At 34.8% G+C, this 10,022-nt stretch overlaps 1 protein-coding gene across 5 annotated transcripts in view; it reads left to right on the top strand.

Annotated features, from left to right (window-relative positions):
• The window catches only part of PTBP3 (polypyrimidine tract binding protein 3), a 90,639-nt gene that overhangs the window by 37,978 nt on the left and 42,639 nt on the right, over positions 1 to 10,022 (top strand). For 2 of the 5 annotated variants that reach the window (XM_010843581.1, XM_010843582.1), the window contains 2 exons: positions 5,190 to 5,359; positions 7,704 to 7,850. In XM_010843581.1, coding sequence (XP_010841883.1) covers positions 5,190 to 5,359; positions 7,704 to 7,850 — 317 coding nt within the window. Of the gene's footprint in view, positions 1 to 994; positions 1,038 to 5,189; positions 5,360 to 5,983; positions 6,068 to 7,703; positions 7,851 to 10,022 lie in introns of those variants that run through there. The other 3 variants (XM_010843583.1, XM_010843585.1, XM_010843584.1) reach the window with 3 other exon arrangements.

Here is a 10,022-nt window from a genome sequence, read left to right as displayed (position 1 = left end):
CTTTTTAATATGCTGTCTAGGTTGGTCATAACTTTCCTTCCAAAGAGTAAGCGTCTTTTAATTTCATGGCTGCAGTCACCATCTGCAGTGATTTTGGAGCCCCAAAAAATAAAGTCAGCCACTGTTTCCCCATCTATTTGCCATGAAGTGATGGGACCGGATGCCATGATCTTCATTTTCTGAATGTTGAGCTTTAAGCCAACTTTTTCACTCTCTCCTTTCACTTTCATCAAGAGGCTCTTTAGCCTTTAGCCTCTTAGTTTAGTTCTTCTTCACTTTCTGCCATAAGGGTGGTGTCATCTGCATATCTGAGGTTGTTGATATTTCTCCCGGCAATCTTGATTCCAGCTTGTGCTTCCTCCAGCCCAGCATTTCTCATGATGTAAGTTAAATAAGCAGGGTGACAATATACAGCCTTGATGTACTCCTTTTCCTGTTTGGAACCAGTCTGTTGTTCCCTGTCCAGTTCTAACTTTTGCTTCCTGACCTTCATACAGGTTTCTCAAGAGGCAGGTCAGGTGATCTGGTATGCGCATCTCTTTCAGAATTGTCCACAGTTTATTGTGATCCACACAGTCAAAGGCTTTGGCGTAGTCAATAAAGCAGAAATAGATGTTTTTCTGGAACTCTCCTGCTTTTTCGATGATCCAGTGGATGTTGGCAATTTGAACTCTGGTTCCTCTGCCTTTTCAGCTTGAACATCTGGAAGTTCACGGTTCACATATTGCTGAAGCCTGGCTTGGAGAATTTTGAGCATTACTTTACTAGCGTGTGAGATGAGTACAATTGTGCAGTAGTTTGAGCATTCTTTGGCATTGCCTCTCTTAGGGATTGGAACGAAAACCGAACTTTTCCAGTCCTGTGGCCACTGCTGAGTTTTCCAAATTTGCTGGCATATTGAGTGCTGCACTTTCACAGCATTGTCTTTCAGGATTTGCAATAGCTCCAACTGGAATTCCATCACCTCCACTAGTTTTGTTCGTAGTGATGCTTCCTAAGGCCCACTTGACTTCACATTCCAGGATATCTGGCTCTAGGTGAGTGATCACACCATCGTGATTATTTGGGTTGTGACGATCTTTTTTGTACAGTTCTTCTGTGTATTCTTGCCACCTCTTCTTAATATCTTCTGCTTCTGTTAGGTCCCTACCATTTCTGTCCTTTATCGAGCCCATCTTTGCATGAAATGTTCCCTTGGTATCTCTAATTTTCTTGAAATCTGTAGTCTTCAGGAAGCCATTCGGTAGCCATTCACGAAGTTTCTATCCAAAAGTACAAGATTTATTCAAGTTAAGTATTTTGAATGCTTATTTTCATAATACAGTTTTCAGAAAGTCTTTAATCTTTCACATAGAGAATAATTTGTCAAAGTTGCATATTCAATACAGTAGAATTTCCTTGTTTCCTCCTTAATTAAATTATGATTCCCTATATGCTTATATATGCCTTTCCATTTTTAAATTGTTATATTTATCAAGTCTTTATAACCTTTTTTGGGTCATCTAGATGAGTAGTTCTTTAGGTTTTTAGATTTCACAGTCTAATAAAATTTTGAATTAATTTTGAGCAATGTGTTAATTTTGCAAAGTTAGGACATCAAGAGGAAAAAAGCCACTGTTGTCTACAGTTTTCATTTTAGCACCAAAAAAAGTAGAAAGAAAATACTTTCCAGGTAAAATAAGCTCTCTTAAGAAAATCAAGACATATGTTGTTGATCTCTTTGTAGTGGACATTACATCTAGCATTTAAATATTAATGTTGCTGCTGCTGCTAAATCGCTTCAGTCGTGTCCAACTCTCTGGGACCCCATAGACGGCAGCCCATCAGGCTCCTCTGTCCCTGGGATTCTCCAGGCAAGAATACTGGAGTGGGTTGCCATTTCCTTCTCCAATGCATCCATGCATGCTAAGTCGCTTCAGTCGTGTCCGACTCTGTGCGACCCTATGGACAGCAGCCCCCAGGCTTCTCTGTCCATAGGATTCTCTAAGCAAGAATACTGGAGTGGGTTGCCATTTCCTTCTCCAAAAGAAAAGGATGAGCAGTATCTTATTAAAGATGGTATTCTTATACAAATCAAGTTCCCAAATGTGTTTCATACCAGTGTCCTGAATATTGGAGGAATAAAAGAAAGACCTCACATTTAGATGAAAACAAATGATCTGGAACTGGTTGCTAATATGTTACCAAACAAAAACTAGTTACCTCATTAGAATGATTCTCTAACAAGAGAACCAAAGGCAGAGAAAATATGCTAACATTGCAAAGAATCCTGCATTTAGGTTATATATGAGGATGAGTGGCTTAAATGAGAAGGTTGCTTAATTTGGGGTTAGATATTGTGAGATCTTTTTGACATCTCTAGACATAGGCTGGATTATAAACTGTATATCTTGCTGTGATATAATTTAATTTTCCAAATACTTATACTACAATTTCCAAGTACTGTTGTTATACTCATTTTATAGGAAATGAATATAAGGCTCAGTTATATCAGAACAAGATGTCTGATTTTGTAGGCCATGCTTTTAACATAGCAGAGACTTTTATAACACAGAAGAACTAAAAACTTGAATTGGTTATGTATATACTTCTTGATAAAAAGTTTGTCACGATTGGTTTTTATTTGATAGTGCAGTTCAGGTTCAAGTAGCTTGTGTAGGTATTCATTTTATTTCACACGTGGTTTTGCAGAGATTATGAACACCTCAGTTAAAGAAATAAGCTTCTTCATGTTCATTCATTTATTTTGGATTATTCTGGATAAACTTCTAAAAGCCTTTGCTCCTTAGGATGGTTTTCTAGTCTTTTAACACCTTATGCTGGTTAAGAATGTACAAGGTTGTGATATTTTTGTCTAGCCATCTAGGCTTACAGAGAGGGGAAGTGCAAAAAGGCACTTTATACTTTTCCAGGAGGTGATAGTTTAGCATTTAATTTAGTGACAGTATTATCACTATAATACTGTATACTGACAGTATAATCCTCATAAATCTGCATATATTCTGAAAATTTATTGTCATCATCAAGTTGCTTAGTTTTTTTTCTAGGGATGGTAACACACTTTGAGATTTTTGTGATTAAAAAGTTACCTTTAAACTTAAGTTTGAATAATGCTATTTTCACTTCCTAGCTGTGTACAAAAATTATTTAATCTCTGATCTGTTAAATCTCTTAATCTCTTCCATCTGTTAAAGTTAATAAGATGTAATTTAATGTATTTTTATATGTCAACTCCAGTGAGGCAGTGTAAATGAAAACAGCATGAAAAGTAGAAATTAAGGATCTTTTTAAGTAGTTGGAAGCTTGTCAGGGTTTTTAGAACAGGATAATGACATGACATATACATTTAGGATGATAAGATGTTAGATCTTAGTGGAAGTGGAGGGAGTGAGACTAGAGGAAGGCAGAGTAGAAGTTATCGTAGATCATAGGGATCATAGGTGAGGTGACATTGAGAGTCGAGATGAAAGTGGAATCAGTTATTTTGGAGGGAAAAATCAGTGTTTCATGATGATTCATGAGGAAGGAGAAGGAATCTTTTTGACTCCCAGAAATTAAATACATGATTTCCAATAAGTATTTGTTGATTATTTTCCACACACTGTCCTAGGCATTTGCTATATACAGGCACAAACCTGTAAGGACCTCTTGGAATTGATAGTATTGGTAGGATGTTGCCTGCATTCATGAACATAGAGAATTTGGGAGCAAGTGCTAGTTTTGGTATTAAGTCAACCTGTTTACCTGTAAGCAAGTGGTGTTCTCTGCCATAGGAACGGGTACAAAATATTGCCAAGACTTTTATGTGGTCCTCATGAAATTTGTTTATTTAGGGTCACAGACATATGACTGTTTTTTTAGTGTTTTAGAAATTTTTCTAGTATTTAGAAAAATGGTAATCTCAGGTGTTTGGAAAGATTATATTTTTCTTCTAATAGTGCTAAGTATGGTGAAGTGAGGTCGCTCAGTCGTGTCCGACCCTTTGCGACCCCGTGGACTGTAGCCCACCAGGCTCCTCTGTCCATGGGATTCTCCAGGCAAGAATACTGGAGTGGGTTGCCATGCATTGCTTCAGGGGATCTTCCCGACCCAGGGATCGAACCCAGGTCTCCCACATTGCAGGCAGATGCTTTAACCTCTGCTGCTGCTGCTGCTGCTAAGTTGCTTCCGACTTCCGTGGGATTTTCCAGGCAAGAATACTGGAGTGGGTTGCCATTTCCTTGAGCCAGTATTAAAAAAACAACACTATAATGAAACTTTGGCTTTTAGATAATTTGCATTTAGTCTTACGTGGTGCTATTTCTGGGGAAGAAAAAAACCTTCCTGAATCTTATGTACATAAATTTGACTACTTGTTACAGGCTTGTCAATTCTAGTTACTGTCAGTGTTAAAACATAAGCTTTAAATAAAATTTGGCTATAAACTGGCATACTGGATTACAACAGTGGTTCTCATACTTTAGGTTGCTTCAGAATCGTCTAGAGAGCTTGTAAAAACACAGGTTGCTGGGATGTTTCTGATTCAGTAGGTCTGAAATAGGGCTTAAAATTTGCATTTCCAAAAGGTAATGATACTTACGTTAAGAGCTGCCTATTATATCATAAAGAATAGGATTATCCTAAGGAAATCACAGTTTAGCTTCTGAAAGTACTTTAAAAAGTGAATTGGCAAAAATTGTATAATGCCTGAGAAATAAACTTACTTTCATAAATGTGCATCTCAAATTTAAATCCTTGTAGGGTGTGATAAACATGAAATTTTTATTACCATCTATCCTAAAAATTTTTATTCTGTTTAATTAGTAACAGGACAAACTAGAAAAGCATCTTTTAAGATACATTGAAGATAATATAAGTATTGTTTTCTATTCATAACAAATAGTTTCCCATTTAGAGGTTTTTGGTACCTCAACATATGTAATTCATATCCAGCACTTTTGCTTGAAGTTAAAAATCCAAGTTCAGTTTTAAAAAAAAATACACCTGCAGTGAAAAATTTTAAAAAACCCACTCGTTGAAAAGTGGATGGTTTTGTTTTCAACTGTCTTCTACTCTTCTCCCATCAGCCCCGTAGTTCCTGAATTTCAAAACCTGAAACGCTTGGAAGATCAAATGTGATGATATGGTTAATGTAGTATGTCAACCCAAATTAGTTTCAGTAATTAAAAAACAAATCTTGTATTTTTTAGCTAATGGGAATGACAACAAGAAATTTAAAGGAGATAGACCTCTCTGTTCGCCTTCCCGTGTTCTCCATCTTCGCAAAATTCCAAGTGATGTCACCGAAGCAGAGGTCATATCATTAGGTCTACCGTTTGGCAAAGTAACTAATCTTTTGATGTTGAAAGGAAAAAGCCAGGTATGTAAGTTTTAAAGATTGACCCACAATTATTATTTCTGGGTGTTAGTGAAAAAAAAAAAAACACTTTGTTTTTAAGGGAATGCCCTGGTAGTCCAGTGGTTAGGACTCTGTGCTTTCACTGCCAAGCGTGCAGGCTCAACCCCTGCTGGGGGAACTAAGATCCTGCAAAGTGCCGCCAAAATTTAAAAAATGAAAGCTTTTTATTTTCTTGAACTTTTTTTCTAAATTTTATTCTATTTACATAGCTTTTAAAAATAGAACTTTTTAATGACAGGAAGCAATAAATAAAAATATTATATAGGAAACAGGATTCTCTCTTATTTATTATCTTGACCAAACATATTTTACATTCTTAATTACAAAATGGTTTATGAAAATATCCTGTGATTATCAGAAGAGATCAGATTGTTTACCATCCAAGATTGGATAATGATGTCTGATTCAGACCCCTATCTTTAGTAAACTATTTATTTAAATTAACAGCCTTGTTTAAGGTAGTTGAGGTTGTTAAGAACTGGAGAAGTTAAATAGTATGTCTTAGTATTCAGTCCTTGTGTTTATACATTTTTCTTACATCTTTTAGAGGTAGTGTAGGCACTTGGATCTTAATTTTCTTTACAGATGCCACTATTGAGACTAGTATGGTTCGCAGAGTTTGAAAAGAGCCAACACAACCACGTCTAATGGCTGTCTGATGTCTAACAGGCACGTGTTACATACTTATTATGTTTCATGTAGTATATCCTATATCTTATGTCAAATAACTGAGAGGCAGCAGGCAGTGTCACAGTTTCCTTTGTTTCTGCTATTGGTTCTAGGTTTATATTTTTCTGTAGTGCTGATTGCTGTTAATTGCTTGTCTTTTGATCCTAAATCCTGTTCAGAAAATACCTTGTTAGTAATTTACTTCAGCAAGAGATTCTGATGTGAGTCACTATAGTAGTACTTGTCGGCATAATCATTCCATGGTTCTTGGGAGTGTTGAGGATAGAGTAAGGGTTATTTTCACCAGCCTTTCTGTGGGTAGTGATTTTTTATTTTCTCTTCATCCTACATTATGGAGGTTGATCCTTGGCTGGATACTTTGGGAAAACATAAATAATTCTTTTACTGGACTCCATGTGGAAAATTTTATTTTTACATATGAATTTTTAGGTTGTATATACATATAGGAATGATTTCCTGACTAGAATCACAATATCCAAAGACATTGTTCAGCCTTTCCTTTGTGTGACATTGCAGGAGTCTCAACATTTAGTAGGGAGTTTGCAGGAAGAGACTCTCCCCATATGGTGAATATTATTAGAATACAGTTTACAAATTCTTTGTTGAAAAGATGACTTTAAAAAACCAGATAGTTAAGAAATACTGCCATAGCTATTTTTGTTACCTTGATCATTTTTATCTACTTCTCTTAGAAATATTAGAAAAACTGTATTACTTATACAATTGGATAGCAGCTTTAAAGTGTATCACAGACATTTGTACCTTTTAAATACTATAAATGACTTAAAATCTGTTTTATTCCTCGAAGATAGTGATTTGGATCATGAGTTCTTCCTGTACTTTAAATTGGAAGTGTTCTTAGAGGTAGTCAGGGCTCAGAACTGTTAGTATATGTTTTATCTTCTTAACCATTGAGACAGGGTGATAAAATCTGCCACCTTAAAGATCTGTAAGTATCCAATTCCTGTCACATAAGTTAATGGGAATCATGACAGTGAGGAGAAGCCATAAACAGAATAAGACATGAATACTAAGGAGCTTCTTCCATCTCAGTTCTTTTTAGTTTTCAAGTAGCTAATATCAGTACAGTGATTACCAATAGCCAAAAAAGGTCACTTGAATGACCAAAATCAAATCAATATTGACTTAATGTAGGATGTTCTCCCATTTCCCTAATTTGTACAATTGAGCCTTGGCACATGAATGTTCTAATTACCTTCATAAAAAGGCAAAGGAGAACAGATCATTGGAGAAATTTTTAGGAAGAAACTGAACGCATCTATTTATAGTAGTGATGCACATATTTATTTTTGCTTTTTTAGTTGTTTCTAAATTTTAGAAGAAACAGAAGTAAGAAGACCAAAAACCACACAGAGTCATTTAATCAACTGTCAATTTCCCAATCCCAAATCCTTTATTGAACCCAACTTTTGTCAAATATGTTTTCAGTAACTATCAGTGATAGAGTTTGAAACGAAAGTCTTTTCATCCCCTTGAGGGTAATATGACTTCTGTTAAGAATGCATCAGTTTTAGATCAGCTAGAATGACAAAATAGTTCTTAGCTGCCTTTCAAAAACAGGAGCTTTCACTTTACTTTCTTGTGTTTATTGCAGGCTTTCTTAGAAATGGCTTCTGAGGAAGCTGCTGTTACTATGGTGAATTATTACACTCCTGTTACTCCTCACCTTCGAAGCCAGCCTGTTTTTATTCAGTATTCCAATCACAGAGAACTTAAGACTGACAATCTGCCTAATCAAGCTGTAAGTATTAATGTCATTTATAAAAATAGTTTTAAGAATACATGATATAATAACTAAGTTTCTATTTTTAAGTGGAAAAAAAATCATGTGTTTTTCTTCATCATGAGATGCTCTATTGATAAAGATTGTATATATAAATTCTTATCCAAAGACTCCAATAAGAAAGCACTGCCATTTGAAACTGTGTTTGAGGATATGGCCTTAGAAATGGCAGGCAATCAGTTTTCCCTTGAAACTGTTTCCATAAGCGGGGAAAAAGTACATTGTTAATGTCTCTTAAAATTTCAGATCTAAAGGAACTATGGAAGTCAATCCTTTCTTTTTATAGAATATGTAACAAAGGCATTGAGAAGTTGAGTGGTGATCCTATTGTTATAATAAGAATTTATATAAATATGTTCATTATATGATTTTAACTCTTCAAGATAAATGTGGATTATAGAATATGAACATTTCTTACCATACTGAAACTTTTTTGTCTTTCCAGGTTGATTTTTTAAGTAGTTAAAATAGTAATTTGAAGTAATTTAAGGGTAGGAAAAATTTATCCATGAAGCAAGTACATTTTATTTTATTTATTTATTTTTTAGCAAGTACATTTAAAAAAATAGGTTTTATATTATGCTGAGAGCATTGTTTGGCCCTGATAGTCTCGCCCTAGGCAAAAGAACTCCTTCAGCTCTTTGTTTCTGTGTTGAAAGTCATTATAATACAAGCTGCTGAATTTAAATTATAGTTTTCCACATTTTTAAAAACAATGACATTTCCTGCATCCAATCCTTAACTTATTCTTAAGACATATTAATGACATATAATAAATTATCTAAACTTGAGTAAATGAAATGTTAGATATTTTTAAATATATAAAATTTTTAAAGTAAAACATTGCCTTGTAAGTAGGATACATGCTTATGGTAAAACATTCAGACAATCCAGAAAAATAAAAAACAAAAGACAATCCAGCTACCTAGGTATAACTGATTAACATTTTGCAAACATTTTACTGTGTACCCTTCTCTATTCAGGTTTTGTCTATGTATGTAATTTTACACCAGTGAAATCCTAATGTTTTAAGAGCTATTATTTTTTCTCTACAGTAGGTCAGTGATGTTTCATGAGAAGAAATACACAATTACTTCATACTTTTTATTTTACTTTTTATTACGTCATCATTTTTAAATGATTGCATAATACTTGCTTCAAAAGGACAGCCATAATTTATCTAGTTTCTTGTTAATAGACATTGAGATTGTTTGCAATGTTATGCTTTTACAAATAGTATATATTTGTAAATTATTACTTATTAATTCTTATATATCTTGGCACAGTTGCGGCCTTATCTTATAGTTTTTGTTTCTGGCAACAGAATTGCTGGTACTTAGCCTATGTATGTTTTATGTTTTGATATACATTGCAGTATTGCTTTCTGTAAAGATTATTTGCTGATTCAGGGTGCCACTGATAATATATGAGCAAGCGATTTTCCTGTCCATTTTTGTTAATATGATAGTTAACAAATTATATCTTATTATTTTACTTACTTTTATGTAATAACTTGTGACGTATTTACAGTGATTTCTGTTAATGCAGTTTTCCTCCCCATTTTTTCATTTGTGATAAAATACGTATATGAGATTTACCATTTTAATCATTTTTAAGTGTATGATTCAGTGGCATTCCCTGGTGGCTCAGACAGTAAAGAATTTGCCTGAAATGAAGGGGACTTAATTCACTCTCGGGTCGGGAAGATACTCTGGAGAAGCAAATGGCTACCCACTCCAGTAATCTTACCAGGAGAATTCCATGGAGAGAGGAGCTTGGTGGGCTACAGTCTGTGGGGTTGCAAAGAGTCAGAAATTACTAAGCTAGTGAATAACACTTCAGTGGCATTAAATACACTCACATTGCCCAACCTAGCACCACCATCCATCTCCAGGACTTTTTCCTCTTCCCAGACTGAAACTCTGTACCCATTAAATACTGACTCCTCATTTCCCCCTACCCCCACTGGCAGCTGCCATTCTGTTTTCCGTCTCTGGATTTTGTTTGCTAATTCAGTTTTTAAATTATTTTTATGTAAGAGTCAAGTCTCTTAAGTTGTGTTGTGATCTCTGACATGGGTACCATACTCATAAAAACCCAGTATAGCAAGATTAAAAAGTTTTTTCTACC

The sequence above is a fragment of the Bison bison genome, unplaced genomic scaffold (assembly GCF_000754665.1).
Source record: "Bison bison bison isolate TAMUID 2011002044 unplaced genomic scaffold, Bison_UMD1.0 scf7180017864183, whole genome shotgun sequence".
Classification (NCBI taxonomy): Eukaryota; Metazoa; Chordata; class Mammalia; order Artiodactyla; family Bovidae; genus Bison; species Bison bison.
The sequence above is the reverse complement of the archived record's forward strand: the minus strand, read 5'-3'. Positions and strand labels throughout refer to the sequence as shown.